At 44.2% G+C, this 23,258-nt stretch overlaps 1 protein-coding gene across 1 annotated transcript in view; it reads right to left on the bottom strand.

Annotated features, from left to right (window-relative positions):
- Positions 1-12,507: 12,507 nt before the first annotated feature.
- The window catches only part of vkg (viking), a 98,952-nt gene continuing 88,201 nt past the window's right edge, over positions 12,508-23,258 (bottom strand). Inside the window, exons 2-8 of the mRNA XM_065217818.1 lie at positions 18,514-18,696; positions 18,401-18,445; positions 16,931-18,341; positions 16,527-16,869; positions 13,586-16,469; positions 13,299-13,522; positions 12,508-13,233 (exon numbers count right to left, since the gene is read on the bottom strand). Of these exons, the coding sequence (XP_065073890.1) occupies positions 13,050-13,233; positions 13,299-13,522; positions 13,586-16,469; positions 16,527-16,869; positions 16,931-18,341; positions 18,401-18,445; positions 18,514-18,696 (5,274 nt within the window). The 3' untranslated portion in view covers positions 12,508-13,049. The remainder of the gene's footprint in view (positions 13,234-13,298; positions 13,523-13,585; positions 16,470-16,526; positions 16,870-16,930; positions 18,342-18,400; positions 18,446-18,513; positions 18,697-23,258) is intronic.

Here is a 23,258-nt window from a genome sequence, read left to right as displayed (position 1 = left end):
CCACCATCCTGGCCTGAATGATCTTAGTTAATCGATTGCAATTGGTCTTCAAGTTAGGCAGACCAGTATGCTGGTACTGCCTACGAATGGTGTTACGGAGTCTACTGAGGTCTATAGTAGAGCTGTCAAGGTTCAGCGTGTTACTCACCTTGGCCCGGGAAATCGCCTCCTCGATGGTATGTAGACACCGGTCAACATCTTCGGACGTCTCCGGTTGGACGTCGTAGTCGATGGTTGTGTCGACGCAGTGTTGATATTGAGCCTAGTTGACACGATGGTAGTTGCGCCGGGAAGCTTCGAATCGGTTTACCGAGGAACCAACTTCGGCCACCACCGGATAGTGGTCCGAGCTGAGTTCCTGGTAGGTGATAGGTTGAGCGATGTTGTTGCCCATGTTGCTGATGAAGCTATCGATGGTAGCGTGAACACCGGAACGACTCAACCGGGTGGGAGTGTCCGGACTCAAGATGTTGTACTGCGTTTCCTGCAGGTCATTGTACAGGATGGTGTCATTTTGGTTGCACCGACTGCTGCCGACCCATCTCTGATGTTGACTTGATTGGGGCAGTATGCCGCAGCGATGGTGATGGAGCCGACAGGAGTAGGAACTTCCACCCCTACGGCTTCGATAATCTTCAGTTGGGAGCTTGGCAGCAGCTGACAGTTGATGTTCGTCCTTAGAGCGATGGCCACTCCTCCTCGATCCAGCCTCACAAGCCAAAAATTTGGAAAGAAGACGTTAATCTCGGGCTTCAGGTGTGTTTCGCTGATGATAGCGATATCGATGTTTCATTTGTTGAGGCATTCAACGAACTCGATGCTCCTGCTCCTGAGTGAGCAAGCGTTCCAATTTGCTATTTTGATGGCTTCCCGGTCCATACTTATTGATGAGGGATACGGCAGCTTGAAGCTATTCTGTCCTGCAGGATCATGATGACTTCTGTCACGAGTGTAACAAGTTCCGCCGTTCTAAGCAAAGTGTCTGCAAACTCGATCGATGGTGAAGGGGGAGCACCTAAGCAAAGATGAATACTAAGATGAAACTGTCGGAAGAAAAACTTTCTATTTTAGTGTCTTCTTTCACGGTCCCTTTCATCCAATGAGAACCCCCGTATTCAAGGTAATTTTGTGATTTAGCTGCCCCCTCAGAAGAGATGAAATTTTTCGCTCATTTTTATCAAAACAATCACACCAAAATCAGAGATGTCCCATTTTTTAATTACTCGATTAACAACTAATCGATTATTTTTTGTTCGCTGTGCTGTCATTTTTCCACCAATGAGAGTGCAGCACATGTTTGAAACGATCGGTGATGATCGTGTGGAGATGTTAGTGCTTATATCGGCATGATCTAACCGATTATAAATAGTTTACTTTTCGGTTCGTTAATCGATTAAACGATTATTCGAATGAAAATCGGACATCACTAGATGAATGTGAAACGTCATTTCAAATATAAGGCCGTTCATAAATAATGATACAATTTGAAAGGGACCGGGACTAATCACAAATTACGTCTCCATGGTAACTGAAATAAACACGAGTGTTTGCCGGTTGACCTAAGTGCTGCCTCGATAGCCACGGAGGTAGAGAGGTGCTTCGGGATGCAGCGGTTGCCGCATATGACTGACGGCTTGAGTGCACCATAGATGTTGGAGGCAAATGACGTTCGATAGAATTATTTACATCATCGTTTAGAATGATTTGCGTTATGAGGCAGGACCAATACCATACGCGTTTAAATTTAAGATGGAAATCATTCTGCAGAGAGCATTACGCATTACAACTGAAGGCCCTATACCTTTTCATAACAATGTTCATCCTGTATTCGGGAGGAAAATCATCTGATTTCAAAACAACCGTCATTCGGTTGCAGACTCCATTTGAAAAAGCGATTTCGATTATCCGATTTGAATGGTCTGAGGTTTCATTCGATCAGAGGGTTATATTTGTGTACAGTGTATGGTCTGAATTTCTAAATACACCTTTAGCGCTATAGCCACCATCTAAATTAACAATACTGCAGCACACGCTTGTTAATACACACTTAATCTAGCTCGGTAAAATCTCCAACAGCCGATTACTTCGGCATTTAGTTTTGCTGATATCTCTGCAAACAATCTGTTTGTTAGCTGATATCTCAGCAAAACATTATTTGTTAGCTGAGTCTCGGCAATTGTTTGACTGAATCTCAGCAAAATAAATTACAGAATTACTCGGCTGTTGGAATCTCGGCGAAAAATTTTAAGTGTGTAAGTTCGTTGCCAAGTATATTTTTCTGTGTAGGGTAAGAAGGTATAGAACACTCCCATTTCCTACGAATTCGGGCTTAAGCTGTGTTTTCACCCTCGTAGAATATTTGAAAAAAATCATTAAAAGCATTATTTGAGAAATGGTAGCATTTTAAAATTACAATTTCATACCTCACTGTGCATAATTTTGAAATCTACATCATCTAGCTTTTTTTTCAAGATGGCCGGTTTTAACGCTCAATTGGGAATGTATACCTCAATGAAAACAAAGAGTGGGTAGCAGTGTTGGCATAATCATCAATATTTTTCCGCTTTCATGCTTGATATTGATTTTACAAGCACCTTTGATATAGCGAGACTATTAACAACGTGCAAAAATCAAGCTGAGAGTTGACTCGAATCAAAAATGATTCCGTTTCACATCGTTTTCTTTGAACAAGAAAGTGTTGTTTGCTATCTCTCTTTACTCTTCACCGATGACAGACACGAAGCTACTGCTGCCAGCAGTGACGGTAGTCTCGGGTCACGTTCGGATGAAAGTAAAATACATGAAACTCAAACTCACCACGGTTTGGTTCAAATTGTAGCTGGTGAGTTTTGTATCCTTGATATTCGCAGCTACGATATCACAGCTTGTAATATCGTCCGTAGTTGCTTGCTTGTTGATCATGCGTGATCTTGGGCATTGGTGATATTATTTTTTTTTAATATTTTACCAACACTGGTGGGTATCAACACTTATGAATAAACGTGCTGACTGAGCTACCAAATGAGTGCTCTACTGTCAGTGACTTGTTTACTTCCCAAACCTTCAGGCTCTCACGAGGCAGTGAATGTAAAGGCGGATGGCTGTGAAATTCATATGAAAATCACTTATTGAACGTGACTGTTATGCCCACTAAATTATTCTGAAAATTTCCAAAGCATAGCATATGAAAATCTTGATCTTTAAGCCTAGTTACCTAAGAAGTATAAAGCCAAATCAAGATTAACAATGGAAACAAAATAAAATGTACCAGAATGTCAAAATCGAAGACCATATTGGATTCAATGTACGGGGTTTGACCCCTATCAATTCATAATGTGTAAGGGACCATGCACTTATTACGTAAGATATAAGAAATAAATTTTCTTATGTTTTCTTACAAGGGAGGCAGGGAATCTCAGAAATACCTTACGAAATCATGAAGAATACAGCACATGCTAATTTACGATGTTAGATCTTACTAAGGGGGAGCTGAGACAGAAAAGTTCATAGGAACATCTTACGTATTAAGTGCATGGTCCCTAATGTCTGATCTAATTTCTTAACCGGTGGTTGCCCAATGATTTTATTTTGCTAAATGTTCAACACGTGGCACTTATAGTACGGTGTGGTGTAGACCACCTGATCATTCAGTAAACTAAGAGCAAAACCCCAGTCCCAAAACCACTGCAGCGGACCCAATCGATTTCCAAAACAGAGCACAAACGTAAACTACAATCGGCAAAATTCGACTAGATTCAAAATTTGCTTTTAGGCTATAAGAGAGGGACTACGGAAGGCACGCGCTAAATTAAGGTGAACATTTCGAATGTGTCTAGGCAATAAGAAGGTAAACTGCAAACAAATAGGACGACAATTCATAGGAGTAGATCAGGAACGGAAATCGGTGTTTTTAGGATTTAAAAGGATTACAGAAAGTGTATTAGAATCTAAGACAAAAATGGCTGTTGATTTCCTTTGAAACAAAGTACTCAGTTATCATGTTACTCTTTTAGCAAGTTACTCACACCAATCAACAGAAACTCTAGTCACACCTACACACAGTTTTACGTTCCTTATTAACCGATAGCAGTCATTGTTTCTGTGATGTTCTTTTTTTTCTGTTTGTTCAAAATATCACACTCACAACGCACACAGTTAATATGTTTGATATTATTAGCTTCTAGGGATGGAGCAAATATCCGTGAAAAATTACGGACCTCAAATCGGTTGGCTTTGGGGTTCGGTAGTGCCATATACGGACGACAGATTGGCGGTCATTTGACGACCTATGTGTCTAAACCAAATAATTATACTGTAAAATAGCTATACACAACACGACTAATAATCTTAACTTGATGTGTAATGTATTTGAAATGCTGAACAAGCTACAGCCCGCGGCGAAACTACTTAAAATTGATTAGCTTAGCATAGATGAATGGCAGAAACCATGCTAAACGTGTAGTAGGATGCTGATGACATCCGATACCGGATATATTTGATTAAGGTAAATGGGCCATCGAGTGTGCAATAATCAGGAGGAAAGTTGAATTCGAACATGTGTATAATAGAAGAATGGCACTTGAATCAAAGGAATGCGGTAATGCATGGTATATTTTTTAGATTGAAAAGTGTTTGGTAGAGTGTAAGTAAATTAATTGTATCCTTTTTTCCACCGAAGAAGGCAATTACAAACAAAATTGGGAATAGTAAATAATTGAATTTATGATATAAGTGAGTTGCAAACGAATTGGTTACAGGATGCAACAGTGCAAGTGGGCGGACCGAGTGTACACGTTTATCAATATTAAACAATTTCAAAACAATATTCAAACAATAACGATTTAGCAAGAATGTGAATTTCAAGCGAACAATGAAAACATAATGTTCAGTACAGTACACAATAGTATTAAAATTAATATTCACGCCTTTTTGCAACATGTGACATAGAAATGGAAAAGTATGAAAATTTCAAATAATCCTGTAAAATTGCTGAGCCAGTTCTTTTATTTACGATAGATGACAGTCCGTTGGTTTTTCGTTGGAATTTTTATACGCTGTCAAAGTATTTTGCCTTGATATTGTGTACTGAAGCAGTAAGTTCAATACTGCTGGAGCTGCGTGACACCTTAGTTTTCAAGACTTGACCCATTTGAATAAATTTTGCTTCTATCTTTGACAATACAGCAGAAGGACTACTACAATACTACTAAGCCACACAATAATGCTGTTAAATCTAATCTTTCTAGAAAACGCGTATACATATGTACCGTATATATGTGCTACTTTTCTCCAGTCAGTTTGAGGGCAACAATTTCCAGTATGTGTGTAAAAAAAATGTCGATTGGGTATCTGGTTCCGGAGGTATAATCACTATTCATTATTCAACAACAAATTCATTGGTGGTCATACAGAATGCCCAGGATCACACTGGAGGTGGCCATCCATGTATGTTGATAACATTGAAATCAACAATGATGTCAAGGAGCTGGTGAACAAGAGCAACGAGAAACCGGTGCAAATCGTTTTCTTGGGCAGTATTGAGGTCAAAATTATGTGTGACGTGGAACCGCAGGGAGTCGAATAGCCCTTCTGATAAAAATATGATTGCACAGGTTCTAACCAGTTTTTAAAAACAATAGCATTTACAACGAGGTTAAAACCTTAACGTTTATCTTTCAGACATTGAAATCTATCCACTGAAAAGCCAAAATCTCAAGCTTAAGTTGGTGGAGATGAAATTTTTTGACTAATTTCGAAACACACTGCTCGTCCAGGATGTGATTCTCAATTGTCGTTACGTGGAATCCGGAGCGTATCAGCACAGCTATCAGTGGTTGGATCAGTATCGCTTTGATCAAATCGAATATGTATCAAATGACGAGAGGTTTGGTTTATGCCTGACGTAAATATCCACCTAGTGACTATCGTTCTCTTTCTTCTAGATTAGATGCAATGCTGCTGGTCCCACTATTAACCAACCAGGCGATACCAACGATGGTCGACATGCCGCTTTTTCAGAGCATGTTCATCGTTACGTACGTACAAATTAAACTGCGTCTGCGTTCCGAACACACGATGAAATTGTCAATCTTCTGGACGACAGCCTAGATTGCTACGAAAAGAGTGACGAAGTGATGACCAATTTTCAGATTAACGAATTGCACGCGTCCAAATCTAGTAACGGTAATTGGTATCAGACGAGAAAATCCATAAGCATTGAGGTGCTTTTCGTCGACTACGGTAATTGGGAACGGATCAAACATAACTTGGAAGTCTCCCTGCATACCGGATCGTATGAGATGAAGCTGAAAGTATTAGATTACAGGAACGACATCTAGATCGTTGATTTCCGCGTCCAGTGATTACAGCGTTATGTAGGTGCTGAAGGGAAAACAGCTCACGAAGAACTCGGATCACAAAGGGATTGTAAAATAGGAAGACGGCGGTAATTCACAATGCGGAAATTATCTCATTGGGTGGTCAGATGATTCAAATCGGCTGCATCTAAAGTGCTCTTTACTCGGCGTATTTAATAATTTTAAATTATGTATGGAGTTTATTTATATTAAGCATAAATTTTATTGATGATTATGTTAAATTTGTTTAAAAATTCATGAAAACAAGCAACGAATGGCACAGAACTACTACATTTACCAAATAGAGTCACACTATACATCATTCGCATATTTGCATTTTATACCATTGACTTTAAATGATCTTTATTTCTTGTGTTTGTGTGGTTTACATGTATGAATATTCAAGTGACACAGATGCGTCTTTTCAACTTTAGTTCCTAGTCCTATCAGGCCTGTTTTTAAAGTATGACCACCTTAGTGGGATTAGTTTGATTTGAATTGGAAAAAGGAGACTACTATTTACAACTACAACTAACCTACAACTACTATATACACCTAATCTACTATATACAAATTGCTTATCAAAGCATGTTCTGATAAATTACATTTTTGTGCAAATTTAGTTTTAATTTCGTTAATTCTGGAATCTATTTTGGCAATGCCTGCCTCTTCGTGTAAATTTGTTATTCTAGTGTCGAAAGGACGTTCAAGATCCATCCTCAGCACTCTATTCTGAGCTACCTGAATTTTGTTCCTGTGAGTCTGTGCACATGATTCCCACACCGGAGCTGCGTAGAGGATCGCAGGTGCTATTATTTGATTGTAGACAGCCAGTTTGTTCACCCTTGAGAGGCGGGATCTGCGGCAAATCAGCGGATACAGACTCCTAACCAAGGCGGAACACTTGACTACGGTTTTCTCCACATGCGAGCGGAATAGGAGCTTTTCGTCAAACAACATCCCGAGATAGGTTACTTCGGCGGACCACTCAACCCTTGTACCATCCATGATTACAGTACAAGAGGGAGCCGGTTTTAGTTTGGGTGATTGCGGATGGAGGAACATGATTGTTTGTGTTATGGAAGCATTGATTTTGATTTTCCACGTCGTGGCATAATCAGCAAAGGCGTTAAGGCATCGTTGAAGTTTGTTCGTTATTTCGCGAGGCATCCTTCCTTTGACGGCTATTGCGGTATCATCTGCGAACAGGAAAAACACGCAACCGTCTCAAAGGGGAGGAATGTCGGAAGTGTAAATGCTGTAAAGCAAGGGGCCCAGCAGACTGCCTTGCGGGACTCCTGCTGGGATGGAAAACGTGTCTGAAAGACAACCATTCAACGATACCTTAAACGACCTTTGCTGGAGGTAGCTACGGGTGATTTTAACAAGATGCAAAGGAAAGTTGAAGTTACAAAGCTTGTATACAAGCCCATTGTGCCAGATATTATCAAACGCTTTCTCAACGTCTAACAATGCCATGGCTGTGGACTTGGATACAGCTTTGTTACTTCGGATGTTATTCATCACCCGCACTAGCTGGTGATTGGTGGAGTGCCCCTTTCTGAACCCAAACTGTTCCGGAAGGAGAATGTTATTTTCCTCGACAAACTTGAGCAAACAATTGAGAATGAGTTTCTCGAACAATTTGCTCAGCGCTGAAAGGAGGCTGATTGGTCTGTAGCTTGAAGCTAGCGTTGGGTCCTTCCCGGGTTTGCGGATAGGTATGATTTTCGCTGTCTTCCAGATACTTGGAAAGTAGTGCAGTTCCAAGCATCTGTTGAAGACAGCAGCCAGCAGAGAGTGAACCTTCATGCTGAGATTTTTCAACACTAGGTTGAATATTCCGTCAAACCCGGGGGCCTTCATGTTTTTGGTGCATTTCAGCGCTGAGCAAATCTGTTCCACTGTGATTTTATCCTCCGGAGGGATGGCACAAGGGGAGGAATCAAGTTTGAGTACGCATTGCTCAACCTGAACTTCGAGCGGACTTTGGATGTTGGAGCCAAGCAAGTGCGATTTGGCAATATGCTCACCAATTACATTTGCATCCTCCTGAGGGGTGATTATGAGCCGATCGTCATCATTTTCATCTTTGAGTGGTGGAATGGGTTTAGGGTAAGTCTTTAAGACCTTGGCAACTATCCAGAATGTTCTGGAGCGGTCGTCCAGATTCTGGACAAGCCGCCCGAAACTTTCGTTCCGGAGTGAGACCATTCTGGAAGCAATCTCCTTGTTCAGATTGGCCATTTCACATTTTTTGCCTAGATCTCCAGTCCTCTGAAAGTGGCGTCTACGAACATTTCTCAGACGAATCAAAAGTTGGGTGTGGGAATCAATGGCAATAAACTTACCCCTCACAGGAACTCGTCGGACGCACGCCTCGTCAGCCACGGTTATGGCTTGGTGGAGTCCTTCCAACGCTCGGTCGATGTTCTCCACGGTATCAAGCGGCGGGTTGTCGATGATGTGCCTGTCTACCACGCGTCCAAACTGGGCCCAGTTTACGCGATGGTAGTCCTTGCGCAGGCTTGAAGCAGGAGCCACGTTGCAGCCCAGTTCAGCCACCACCGGGTGGTGGTCGGAGCTGAGTTCGTTCAAGGCTACCGGCTTGGACAAGCCGATATTTGTCAGGAACAGGTCTAGCGTCGATGGGTTGCCTGCCGGTGAGATGAATGTTGGCTCGTCCGAGAACCAAACGGAGTACAGCCCATGCTGTGAGTGGTCGAACAGCAGACGACCGTTCTGGTTCTGCTGGTAGTTCCGCCAGGTCTCATGGCGAGCATTCAGATCTCCTCCAACTACGAAGCGGGAACCGGTACGGGTTAATTTAGCCGCTAGTCCACTGCTGGCGGCACACTGTCGAGGGCAGTAGACGGCGATGAACTGGACGTATCCAGTCGACGACTCCACCTCCACACCAAGGGCCTCGATGATAGTGGTGCGGATATGGGACAGAGTGTGGTATTTTATTCCTTTCTTGACGACGACCGCAACACCACCCCCCTGGAGCTGGTGCGATCAAGCCGGATAATGTTGTGGTCAGGCAACCAGAAGCTGTCGCCGGACTTAAGATGGGTTTCGGTTAGAAGACCCACGTCGATGCTATGCTTGCGGAGGAAGTCGGCAAGCTCAATCTGCTTAGCTCTTACAGAGCAAGCGTTCCAGGAAGCGATGGTTAGCGGTTTAGACACCATATTGGATGATGAACTTACCGAGCACTTGGATCTGTTCGGGCTTATTGCGGCACTTACGTAGAGCACCGGTCATGTTGATAAAAATCTCCATCAGTTCATCTGCTGAGAACAGATCAGGATTGTTTGTTTGAGCTGTTGGTTGCCTCCAGAATCCAGGGGGGATGGAGAGCTTTGTCCAGCAGAAGATCCATACGTTTCTTGAAGGGGCGTGGATCGCACCCTGGGATTCGCTTGTCCATGAAGAGGTGGAAAGTCCTCCTTCCTGAAAGCTGGGGCCTTATCCTTCCTTCGTGCTGGTTGATTGTTGGTGGACGCTTGATTTCGGATGCGCTTGAAGTCCTCGCGTTTAGGGCATTGCTTATTGGATCCTTGGTGAGCACCACCACAGTTGGCGCATTTGGACGCTACAGCTTCATCCGCAGCACATTCGGAGGTGGCATGGTCTTGAGCGCAATTTCCGCAGCGGGGCTTAATGTTGCAGTTGCGGGTACCGTGTCCGAAGTTCAGACACCGCTGGCACTGATGGCTCCCAGCGAACGATGTATGGCTCCCAGCGAACGATGATGGAATTGATGGACCGGATGGCTTTCAGTGCGTTGAGCGTCAACGTTCCCTTCTGGAAGTGTACCAGGAAAAGGCTATCCGGATACGCCTTCACATTCTCGTCTCTTCTTGTCATTCGATACACGGCACTTGGGGCCAGCTTGTTCCGGTCCCTGATTTCATGTTCAATTAACTTCGGGTCGAAATTTGGTAGGCCCCTGATGACGACCTTGAACGGTTTTTCACCGGGGATGTCGTGGGTGAAGAATTCCACCTTGGAAGTCCTCAGGTGGGCGATGACCAAGTCATACTCCGCTTTGGTACGGAGCACCACCTTGGTGCCGACTCTGCCCAATTTGAATTCGGCTTTGACGCCCAGCGACGCCAGATCCGCGATGAGCTCGTTGAGATGGGCATTTTTCACTACCAGCGGAGGTAGCTTCACTCTTGCCGCGCTCATGTCGGCAGCATTTTCTTTATCGACAGCGTCACCGAAATCTCCGTTCGTCGCAGAGGCATCGTCTCGACCAATCGTGCCATCGGACTGGCCTCGATTCTTCTTCCTCTTCTTGCTGCGTTTTTCCAACACAGCTGGCTGGATATTCCCATCCATGGGGAGAACAGCAAACCTGTTCGAGGTAGGCACACCGGAGCTTCCTTCACCGAGGTTTTGGACCTTCGCCGGGCTTCGCGACCGATGCTTCCCTATTACGGGGCACACACACACACGCACGACAAACTGCGAAAGAGAGAGCGCGAACACTATCGCCACGAACTTTTCAAACAACTCGAGAGAGCGAGCTAACACCAAACTGAACTGCTTGACGATCAAGCAGAGAATCAATGACCTATGTGCTGCAGTGAAAACCATGTCTGGTACCTCTATATATGCATTAGATTATTATTCGAAGTCCCTCCTTTTTTACACATTTTGCACACAAAATAGCTCACCCCTCACATAATTTCCCGCCGAATTTTATGTCTGGAGCGGGGCATAAAGTATCTTTTGCGGAGAATATGTAAAAAAGGAGGGACTTCAAATGTTAAAGCAAATGCATATATAGAGGTACCAGACATGTTTTGTAGTGTCAGGTACGCTATTTTGTAATCTGTGAAAGGGAAATAACAAATCGAGTGTCAACAAAATACATGGCATGTTGAGAGTTTGAGGTCGTAAGAGAGAATTTCTCTCTCAAATTTGAATTTTTTTGGCTCTCTGGAGACTGGTAGTAAAGCAGGTAAAATTGTATGGGGAAAAATCATTTTTATTTAATTGTAGCTTGTTTAACAATAATTTCCGGGAAAAAACTGAACGACAAAGTCCCTGATTAATGTCTTTAGGTTGTCGTTCACTTTTTTTCACCTGAATATGCACCGAAAGCGAATTATTCCCACTTCTCTCAATTTCTATATGGGGATTTTTATCACTTCCTACCAGCAGAACAGCGCCATTTCTGCGGAAAATGGTCGAACAAAATGATTAATTGGATTGGTAACAACTACAAGTTATGAACAATCTCAATTGAACCTTTGCAAATCACGAATTTTGTGATAGCGCACATATTATTAAAACGTTTGATAAAAACTCATTGCCCTCATTTAATGTTAAGAAAAGGAATCATTGTCCTCCTTAGTCTCCAATCATTGATTGATCTGTTCATGTCAAAAGAAGGGGCTAAAATCCAGGAACTTTCTCGAAGACAGCACTTGTCTAAAATGCACAATTCACGAGATAATGGGCTTTATTACGAGTGTCACTTTAACGGCGCCGGTGGTGTAGTGGTAAGCGTGATTACCTCTCACCCCAGCAGGCCTGGGTTCAATCTCAGTCGGCGCCGCCGGGATGTTCTGAGGCATAACATCTCTGATCATCACGCCTTCCTTCGGATGGGAAGTAAAGCCGTTGGTCCCCGGTTCATGAGTTGATGGGTCGATAGGTAGGGTCCAGGTGTGGGAGCTGCCTTCCTGGCACGTCGGTAGCATTGGTGCTCAGCACGGAAAACAAGATCGACGGAAAAAACAAACCAAAGGAAGACCGGAACTGAATAAAAACTGAAGTACGCGGCAACATTTTGCAAAAATAAAGCGAAGACGAGAGAACTAATGGTTTAGGTGCAAACAATTTATTCCTCCTAAATACGGCTTTTGAACCAATGTGCACTATATTTATGCTCGTTTACCGCAGAGATAGTTTTGATAAACAAACATGCATTCTGGTTGTCTCGATGTAAGGGACCATCCATAGATGACGTAGCATATTTTTGATCAATCGTATCCCCTCGTAGCGTATTTTGCTATACCTTATATAATGAACGTCACAACTTTTGAAACCACCGTCTCCCCTCAAATACTACGTCATTTATGGATGATGCCTAAGGAGATTGATCGAACTAATAAATTCAGCCTACCCAAGGTTCATAACTTTATTCGTATCTCTCACATTTACATATTGATCGTTTCACAAACTGTTAGGAAAACATTCTCTAGGGAACTTGGAAACTGGTTCGTACTTAGTAGAATGATCAAGGCATTTGGAAGAAAAGGGGGCATGCTTAACATTTAAATACACTTTCGGCAGTTCAGTGATACAAGATTTACAAGATTTATACGCTAATGGGTTGACTTAATCTGAATTCTTGTTTAACTTATTCTGAAAACGTACTATTTTTCCCTTCATTTTTGGTATCGTATCAACTTAGTGTAGTTTCGTAGTGATAGGCATTTTGTTGTGTAAAAAAGGCTCCAACTTAATCTAAGAAAGAATCGCGCTATTAGTTGTTGTGTAAATATCGCTGCTTTTAATTATAGCATTCGTTAGACAAACAATGGAATTCGATTTGCGGCAGTATTTTTTTTATCGAAGGGGAAACAAGAATGGCACATTTAACAGCACTAAATTCGTTGTTGGTAGCTATTCACGTATATTAGGGCTAGTGACTAAATTAGTAAAATTCTATCAGTATTGACGGTTTCGTGATCGGCCCCCTGGTCTGACCCGTCTCCTGGGCGGTTGTGCCGGAGGTGGCGGATAGTAAGGCTTGGGAACCGTTGCTATATCTGGACGTCGCAGAGCGGAAGCTCCGATCGTGCCTTCCGAAAGCACTCGTAAAAATCCGGCCTTACGACGACAGACAATGCACCTAGAGATAAAGAAGAGGTTTCGTTAGAAAATCTACGCAGAGTAAGTGAATTTTTTTCCACAAACCTGCTAATCTTGCTGGTTTGATCGGCCTTTAGCGTCTGTTGCTTCGGTTGGTTGAACTCTTCGCCATCTTCAATGATAGTCAACCAGAACGATGTCATCCCGTCGTAGAAATTGCATGTTCCATGACCGTGGCATTCGATAATCGGTTGTGCACGGAACTCCTCCAAGCATGATCCTGGAGAGGTCAAATCCATACCAAATCCACCGCTGTTGTCAGTTGTGTGCTGCAATAGTCAGAGATAGATACTCCTGCTCACAGCTCCCCATAAAATCAGCAGTAGACTTACCATCACATAGCTGTAGCCGATCCATAATTCTTCCCAGCCTCCAGGACAGTCAGGTATGGCCATCGTTTGACTGTGGATTGAAATCACCCGCGTAGTTGTCTCACAAACGGAACATCTTGAAATGTACTTTTCAATCTCGCGTGATTTCATTGGAGCCATCGACATAGGCATTGGTTCAGGAGATGCCAACCAAATGCTGTCGTCGTTGTTGGCTGCGTAGTTGCATACGTTGTTGATGTCGCAGAACATAAACGGCATGGTGCTGAACTTCTGCAGGCAAGAGCCAGCCGTTCCCAAGTCTTGTCCAACCGATCGACTACTACCAATAACGCTAACCAAAGAGTACCCGTCCCATAGCTTAGCGGTATTCAGTGGACACTCCGGGATATGCACCGATTGCGAGTGTTTGGTAAATATGAATCCACGGCTCTTCGCTGGTGGAGGAGGTGGAGCAGTATCACCAATTTCACCTCGCAATCCTGGATAACCGTCTAATCCATCGCGTCCAGGAGCTCCTTGGAATCCTCTTTCTCCCTTGAGACCCATTTGACCTTCTTCTCCTGCTAGACCTTGCTGTCCTCGTTCTCCCTTTAAACCAACAAGTCCTGGATATCCGGCGGGACCCATGTCTCCCTCATCGCCAGGAGCTCCCTTATTTCCAGGCACACCACGGTCACCTGGTTGATTCGGTCTCCAGTTTTCGAACACAATCGGGTCCCCTCGTTCTCCCTTTCCTCCCTTCAGTCCAAGTCGTCCGAAGAAGCCTTCCTCTCCTATTTCTCCGAATTCTCCCTTCATTCCAGCCAGACCACGCAGACCTGGGCGTCCAACTGGACCGACTTCTCCAAGAAAACCAGGAGGACCTGGCATACCGTCCAAACCAATCAGACCATCATCGCCCTGTTCTCCCTTGAATCCTCGAATAGAAATTCCAATGCTTCCTGGTAATCCTTTATCACCAGGAGATCCCAAGGGGCCTGGTGGTCCTGGAAGTCCTGGTAAACCATCCATTCCGGGGGCACCTTCAAATCCAATTTCACCTCTTCTTCCTTTGAATGCTCCACTTACAGTTCCAGTCATTCCCCTTGGGCCAGGTAGACCGTCGTCTCCGTAGTCTCCTGGAGCACCCTTACTGCCTCGTACTCCTAGACGGCCGGGGAACCCATCGTATCCTGATTCACCTTGGTCTCCCTGCTCGGGGCGTGTGACCAGCGTTCCACGAGGTCCTTTATAACCAGCCTCACCTTGTTGTCCCTTAAGTCCATCCAAACCACTCCTTCCGGATATTCCAGACTCACCCCGTAGCCCGGGATCTCCTTTCCCGCCAGGATATCCTGGACGACCTTTGAGACCCGGAAATCCTGGCATACCTTCCAGCCCAGTATATCCAGTTTCACCTCGGTCTCCTTTTTCTGGTGCTCTGAAGAACAACTCACCAGGCAATCCTGGGAATCCTTTTTCGCCTGAAAGTCCTTGCAATCCAGCTAGACCAATTCGTCCAACATCTCCTCGCTCTCCCTTATCACCAATAAATCCAAAGTATCCCATCTCTCCTTCTTCACCCTGTTCTCCTCTGCTTCCATACAGCCCTCTGAGACCTGGCAAACCACGTGGTCCATCCTTTCCACGACGACCGGGCATTCCTGGGAATCCATCTCTACCCTTATCGCCTTGAATACCCTTTTGTCCTAGAGTACCTTCATCACCTCGTTCCCCTTTAGCCCCTGGTCGTCCAGGCAGGCCATTATATCCAGGAGCTCCTTTTGGACCGTTAAGACCAGGATAACCATCGATTACTAAACCAGCATCACCTTCTTCGCCTGCCAAACCAACCGATCCCACCGCTCCATCCAATCCAGGAGGTCCTCGTAACCCGTACATTCCTTCCTCTCCTTTCAGACCACTGAACGATGGAGCTCCTTTCATTCCTCTTACACCTGGAAAACCTACATCACCTCGTCCACCCTTTGTTCCATTTCGGCCGGTCCTTCCAGAATATCCAATATCACCATCGTCGCCAAATGCTCCTTTCTCTCCTCTTATTCCAGCATAACCACGACGGCCAGTAATACCAGGATTACCTTGGTCTCCAAGTTCACCACGTTCGCCTTGGAAACCTTCCTCACCCATGTAACCGTTAATTCCGCGGAGACCAGGTTCACCAGGCTGTCCATCATCTCCCGAGAATCCAGGCAGGCCATCTCGTCCGGTATCACCTAATTCTCCTTTAGGACCTTGAGGACCTTCCAAGCCAGCCTCACCACGTTCTCCTTTGTCTCCGTATGGAGCCGAACTTCCCGATGTGCCTGGAGCTCCAGGTGCGCCTCTATCACCGTAAACAATGTCGCCAACCATACCTTTATTACCAGGCATACCAGTGCGTCCCATTACTCCATCGTTACCCTTTTCTCCTTTGAGTCCGACTGTACCTGGTGATCCTCGATAACCATCCGGTCCTTTGTAACCTTTGTCGCCAAATTCACCGAAATAGCCAGCCTCACCTTCTTCGCCCATTTCGCCGAACAAAACAGCTCTACCAGGATCTCCCCGTTGACCCTTCAATCCTGCAAGGCCAGGAGGACCATCAATACCAGGTATACCATACTTGCCGTCCTCTCCTTGCAGTCCATGATCTCCGGGCATGCCGAAGTATCCTTTGTAACCAAAGGCACCTTGAATACTATCACCCTGAATACCTGGTGCCCCATCAGGTCCCCGGAAGCCTTCCTCGCCAATTTCCCCTCGGTATCCTTTTTCTCCTTGAGGACCCTCGTCACCAAACTCTCCTCGTCCTCCTTTGTCACCAAAAATCAAGTAGTCATATTCCGCTTCACCACCTGGTTCTCCGCGATTTCCTTGATCACCACTTTCTCCTTTTACGCCACTGTAACAAAAAAGCAAAAGTCAATATTTATTATTTTACACGTGAAGCCTAGCATACTTATCGCCAGGCAATCCGGTGGTTCCTCTCAATGAATACATATTATATGCATTGTAAACAGCGTCTCTTCCATGGGCTCCATCCCGTCCGGGAATACCCGGTTCACCATCTCGTCCTCTGAAACCTGGATTTCCATCGTCCCCAAGTTCGCCAGGTTCTCCATGACCACCCATCACCCCAGGATACCCAGAGTAACCAAAGTCCCCCTTTTCGCCTTGGGCTCCCCGAACTCCCTTGTCGCCAATTTCACCAGGTAACAACAATTGATCGCCAATGAAGTCGATGCGACCTTTAGGGCCTGTCTCTCCTGGCATTCCAGGTTCTCCATTTTCCCCCAGAAGTCCTGTAAAAGTTTGTACAAATACATTACGGAATATCTATTGATAGATAGAGTTAGTAATTACCTGTTAATCCTTGAATTCCTTTCATTCCTGGTTTTCCAGGAGCTCCTTTGAATCCTCTAGGTCCAGGCAACCCTCGATTGCCATCGAAACCATCCCATCCTGGACGTCCAATGTCACCACCGTCACCCTTGAGTCCACTTTGTCCCGGAGGACAAATTCCACAATCTTCACCATGGAAACCTTTATCTCCTTTCGAACCGGGATATCCATTCCATCCAGCATCTCCTAGGGGCCCTGCCATTCCGGGGATTCCATCAGGCCCAGGTGGACCCGTGATATTGTAACCAATTCCTGCAAGACCCTTATCACCTGTCTCACCCAGTTCACCTTGATCTCCTTTATCTCCAAATTCTCCGTTAAGACCCGGTAAACCTGGTTCACCTTTTTCTCCCTGTTCGTTTCTTCCTGGGTAGCCTTTCGACCCTATCGGTCCAGCAGGTCCGAGAGAACCTCTTGGGCCGGCAGGACCTCGTGGTCCACTTTCTCCATCATCTCCCCGTTGACCACCAATTGTGGAACCTTTTCTGCCACGTAGTCCGTCGGCACCGGAGTCTCCAGGAGGTCCTTGTATTCCCATCAATCCTCGTTTGCCAGGATTTCCAGGGATTCCAGCCAGTCCTTGATTGCCGTGGGGTCCAATGTCACCTTGTGGTCCCACTGGTCCAATTATAATAGGGGCCAGGCTAGGGTCGTAGATTCCCGGAGGTCCCCGGACACCTTGCACACCCGGAGTTCCGGAAATACCGTCCTCTCCATGTTCACCATTGTCTCCAATTTCTCCATCACGACCAGCATAGCCTGGAGCACCCTTTTCTCCCTTGTCTCCAGCAGGACCGGGTGGACCATCCTTGCCTTGCTTGCCACGATCTCCAACGTTACCTTCTTCACCTTTGAAACCTTTCAAGCCTCTTTCACCATACGATCCTGTGTCTCCTTTTCTTCCTTGTACCCCTTTAAAACCATCCATACCTTGATCTCCTTTGAGACCTTTGGTTCCTTTGGTAACCGTTGAGTTACTGCCAATCCATGAAATAAAAGTTGTACCGGGTTCTCCAGGTTCTCCAGGACAAAATGGAGTGGAAGCATCACCTTCGCTTCCTAGTTCTCCCTTTGAACCTAAGATTCCATCAATTCCGTTGGATCCGTCAAATCCTGGAAGTCCACGATTTCCTTTGAAGCCATGCTGTCCCATAGGACCAGGGAGTCCCGATTCTCCAATTGCACCTTTAGTACCCTTGGAATTGATACCACCTTCACCCGAGTCTCCACGGAATCCAAGAGGTCCATGCAAACCTGGTTGACCACGATCTCCAGGCCAACCGGGCATACCGGGAATACCCATAGCACCATCGGTTCCATTGCACCCATCAATGCCTCGAGGGCCTCGAGGACCATCATCGCCTGGTAAACCCTGCAATGTGACTTGGTATAAATTTTACTTTCACTAGACTTTAGCAACTCGCTTCATACCGGAATTCCTGAATACCCGACTGGACCACGCTCACCGGAATCACCCTGAAACCGAAAAATATTTGAACTGCTTTAATTATTCCAACGAAATCGATTAACACCACATCACTTACCCTGTAGCCTTTCTCGCCCGTGGGACCTAATTCACCGCGTGTTCCCCATTCTCCCAGATAACCTGGTGGTCCATCGGGTCCAGTTTCTCCCGGGTGACCGGCTGCTCCGGGAACTCCGTGTGGACCAATTTGACCCGGTGTACCTTTGAGGCCTTTACAGTCACATGCCGTTCGGTTGCAATTCTGTGGAAAGGGGAAAAAGCGAGCAGGAAGTCAGTTCAGTCTTTGATCTTGTGGATGTGGGTTCACATTTTTCCAACACCCCGTCGACGTTCGTTGCTGGCGAAGGAGGTCGATTCGGCGTTCAGAAACATTTGGTTGACCTACTTTCCGGTGTAGTCGAGTGCGCTGTTTATTCCTGGTAAAAATGGGACTGTAATTCCCGGGCATGTGTGGATGATTACGGAATAGGTGTGGTACAACTTTGCCATGCACGCAAAATCGAATGTACAGAACGAACGACCGTTCTGCGCTGGATCTGATGATCTTGATGATTCGATAGGAGAGGAAATTTATCGGTTTTCTCCTTAATTAAACATTAGGCGGAGACTGCTGGATAAATGTGTTTGATATATTTTTAGTTTCTCAGTGCTTGGGGTAAACAATTTCAGCGAGAGCCAACAACTATGTACTGGCGATTGCCATTGAGAACGGAACTAACATGATGAAATATCGAGAGCAATGTGGCTCAAGAGAAAAGACTTGTTTGCCGTACAGATTGCTGTTGGGGTCAGATGGAAAATAAACATTCTGCGATGTGCTTGTAAAATTCGGTTGAGGTTGTGGTTTCATTGCGAACATATTCCTATTGACCATCAGTTCCAGAGCAACATGTCAGAAGGGTCTAACTCGAAACGTAAACAATTCCTTTGGATGTCAATTTCTCATGAGAGTCTGCTCTACCAGGTGGTGTAGATAGTTTGCGTTGGTGTGTTGTGAGTCGTGAGAAATGGAGGTTTGAAATCATTGTTTACGTCTCGAGGCGCGCTTTTCTGACTTGTTGTTACCGAATTTAATGTTTAAATCACAGATTAACGCAGTAAAACAACCCGATTTAAATCAGCTGAATTTCACTTGGATATGTTGAGCAATGCATAAATCAGGGCCATCTTTACGGTAGGGCTAAAGCCATAGGGCCCCTTAGCACTGCCGTAGCTAGTAAGGCCTTCCCTGAACTACGGCAAGACTTCTCTGAACTTCGACAGGACTTCCTTATTCTTCGGCAGGCCGTCCCTGAACTAGGAATCTTGGAATTGAAGTTGGCATTTCAGTAGTAGCATTATTATAATTATACAATAATATTGTATTTAATATAAAAATTAATAACTCCGAAACTAATCATTTCCGCGACTTGAAGTCTTGGGCAAAGTTTCTCATCATAATAAGGACCATCTATTGACATAAACAAATATATCTATACTCTTCCGCAAAGATGGCGCCACAATCTAACTTCTTTCTCTGACGTTTTGGAGACTTTATGTCTTGGGCAAAGTTGTTTATCGTGACAAAATAAACAACTCTTTTCAAGACGTAAAATTTTCCAGCCTACTGGTTCCGAGTTATATGGAGTTAAAGAAAAAAATGTCGAAAATATGTTTTTACCCTTCTTACAGAGAAGGGTATAGATATCACTTGAAAAACCGACTATCGATCCGAGGCCCAGAGGGCCGAGTGTCATATACCATTCGACTCAGCTCGACGAGATCGGAACATGTCTGTGTGTGTGTGTGTGTATGTGTGTATGTGTGTGTGTATGTAACGAAATGAATGCGCTCACGTTTCTCAGCAACCGCTCAACCGATTTGGATAAACTTGGCGCCAAATGATAGGTCTTGGGGTCCCATTGAACGCTATTGAACGGTTTTGGAATCGGTGAACCGGTTCCGGAGATATGGCCGGAATAAGATCCGGTGAATATGGGCCTTCACGCTGGATTTAACAGAAAACGTATTAAAACCATCATGCGACACATCAAATTACTACAGAATTCAAAAATAAGATCAATGGAAGTCGTGTTAAGTGTTCCAGACCACATTGGACACACTTGGACATATTCCGGGTACCCCGGGGAAGTTGCTTGAATATCAATTGAATTAAAACCCATTAAATCACATTAAAATACGATGATAAGGTGATTGGTAGCCTCACCAAATAGACTACACCCGGATATATTCCGGGTACCCCCAGGCAGTGGCGTAGCGTCACTGGATGACACGGGGGTGGGGGGCTTGGTCACTGATAATGACAATAAAATAAATAAACTTGAATAAGTAAGGGTCTGATCACACCATAGGTGGATAAATTCGGGTTTTTTTCTTTCTGTTTCGGTTTTTTTGCTTACAACCATATAATGTTATATTTTTCTCTTATGTGAATGCATTAAATAAATAACTTTTGTGAAGAAACATACTGGGTTAAGCTTCAAAATTTTAAAGATATCGTTGAAAAAAATGAAAAAAAAACAACAATTCAGGCATAACATTTGATAACGGCACAAAAGCATTTGTTAACAAACTTTCTAAGACTTCACTGATATATAATATGCATTTAAACCACCGACAAACCAACATGACACTTAATTCTGACTTATGTGCAAAAATCGTAAACGGTCGATTTAAATGTGCAGTGATCTGAACTGTCAAAACCATAGGATTTTTTGATCTGGATAAAAATAATTTGTCCAGAATAGATCAGACACGAACCAATTTATAACTTTTGCATGTGGGTTCATGGCTTAGCTAAATATTTCCCGCGAACCCGGAGCCAGATGTCATTAGTGTGCTTTGGTCAGAAATTTTATTGTTTTTGCTATGGTCATTCATGTCGGTTTGTCGGTGTTTAAACAATATATTTAAAATTAAAACTCTTGTTTTCACATTTTTTTCTATAATTCCAAATAACTCGAAAACAGTAGGCTGAAGAGGTCTGACGTCTTAAGAAGAGTTGTTTATTTTATCAAGGTAAACAACTTTGCCAAAGTCTTCAAAATGCCATTTCAATGAAAATGACTTATAGAAGTTATAGAAAAAAAAACATGTTCCAATAAAATGAAGAAATCTCAAAAACACCATAATATACTTCTCTCAAATTTTGATATTTTGTTTATCGAGTATTGCTTAATTTTTGCTGAAAATGTCAAATTGCGATTTTCTGCGCCTTGGGAGATATTAAAGTTCAAAAATTCAGGCATAACATTTGATCACGGCACAAAAGCATTTGTAAACAAACTTTCTAAGGCCCTTTACACGCGAACCAAAGTACGCCCACGCAAATCAATACCACTTTCGGAAAGGTGATAGTTTCCGACTTTAAAAGGTGTATGTTGATTTTTTTGTTATTTATGCATTTTTAAGGTTTGTGCATTTTGGTATTAAAGTGTATTCAATTCACTCCTCACAGGATTTCCTTTCGAATTAATCATTTTGTTCGACCATTTTCCACAGAGATGGAGCTGTTCAGCTGGTAGGAAGTGATAAAAATCCCCATATAGAAATTGAGAGAAGTGGGAATAATTCGCTTTCGGTGCATATTCAGGTAAAAAAAAAGTGAACGTTCAGTTTTTCCCGGAAATTAATGCTAAACAAGCTACCTGCTTTACTACCAGTCCTCAGAGAGCCAAAAAAAAAAAAATTCAAATTTGAGAGAAAAATTCTCTCTCACGAGCTCAATCTCTCAACAAGCCATGTATTTTGTTGACACTCGATTTGTGATTTCCCTTTCACAGATTACAAAATAGAGTACCTGACACTAAAGGGTGATACGGTCAAAATTTGGTCAAGGGAAAACGCGTGTAAATCGGTGAAATCGTTTATTTAAAAAATCAAATTAAATTTCTTTTTCAAGTTCAATTAGTATAAAATTCAGGAAAAATATTCAGTTAGGCTTCCGCTTTTCCAAATCCGAATTGCCGGGCCTTACGCTTGACCCCTGCCATCAGATTTTGTACAGCCACCTTGTCCACCTTCTTCGCCGCAGAAAGCCAGTTTGCCTTGAACTGCTGCTCGCCCTTAGCAGTTTTTTTGGTCTTCTTTAGGTTCCGCTTGACAATAGCCCAGTATTTCTCAATTGGGCGGAGCTCTGGCGTGTTGGGAGGGTTCTTGTCCTTGGGAACCACCTGCACGTTGTTGGCGGCGTACCACTCCATGGCCTTTTTACCGTAATGGCAAGATGCCAAATCCGGCCAAAACAGTACGGAACAACCGTGTTTCTTCAGGAAAGGCAGCAGACGTTTATTCAAACACTCTTTCACGTAAATTTCTTGGTTGACAGTCCCGGAAGCTATGAAAATGCTGCTTTTCAAGCCACAGGTACAGATGGCTTGCCAAACCAGATATTTCTTTGCGAACTTTGACAGTTTCATGTGCTTGAAAACATCTGCTACCTTTCCCCCTCCTTTTGCCGTATAAAACTCCTGTCCCGGAAGCTGCTTGTAGTCGGCTTTGACGTAGGTTTCGTCGTCCATTACCACGCAGTCAAACTTTGTCAGCATCGTCGTGTACAGCCTCCGGGATCGCGCTTTGGCCGTCGTATTTTGTTTATCATCGCGATTTGGAGTCACTACCTTCTTGTAAGTCGATAGTCCGGCTCGTTTTTTGGCTCGATGCACGGTTGTAGACGATACACCCAGCTTATTTGCGGCATCTCGGAGAGAGAGGTTAGGGTTTCGCTTGAAACTACCGGCAACTCTCTTTGTCGTCTCAGCGGCTTCCGGTTTTCGATTTCCCCCCGATCCAGACTTCCTGGCT

This window comes from Ochlerotatus camptorhynchus, unplaced genomic scaffold (assembly GCF_037179485.1).
Source record: "Ochlerotatus camptorhynchus isolate MF236.1 unplaced genomic scaffold, CSIRO-AGI_Acam_v1.1 ptg000080l, whole genome shotgun sequence".
NCBI classification, from domain to species: Eukaryota; Metazoa; Arthropoda; class Insecta; order Diptera; family Culicidae; genus Ochlerotatus; species Ochlerotatus camptorhynchus.
This window is presented reverse-complemented; position numbering and strand designations above follow the sequence as displayed.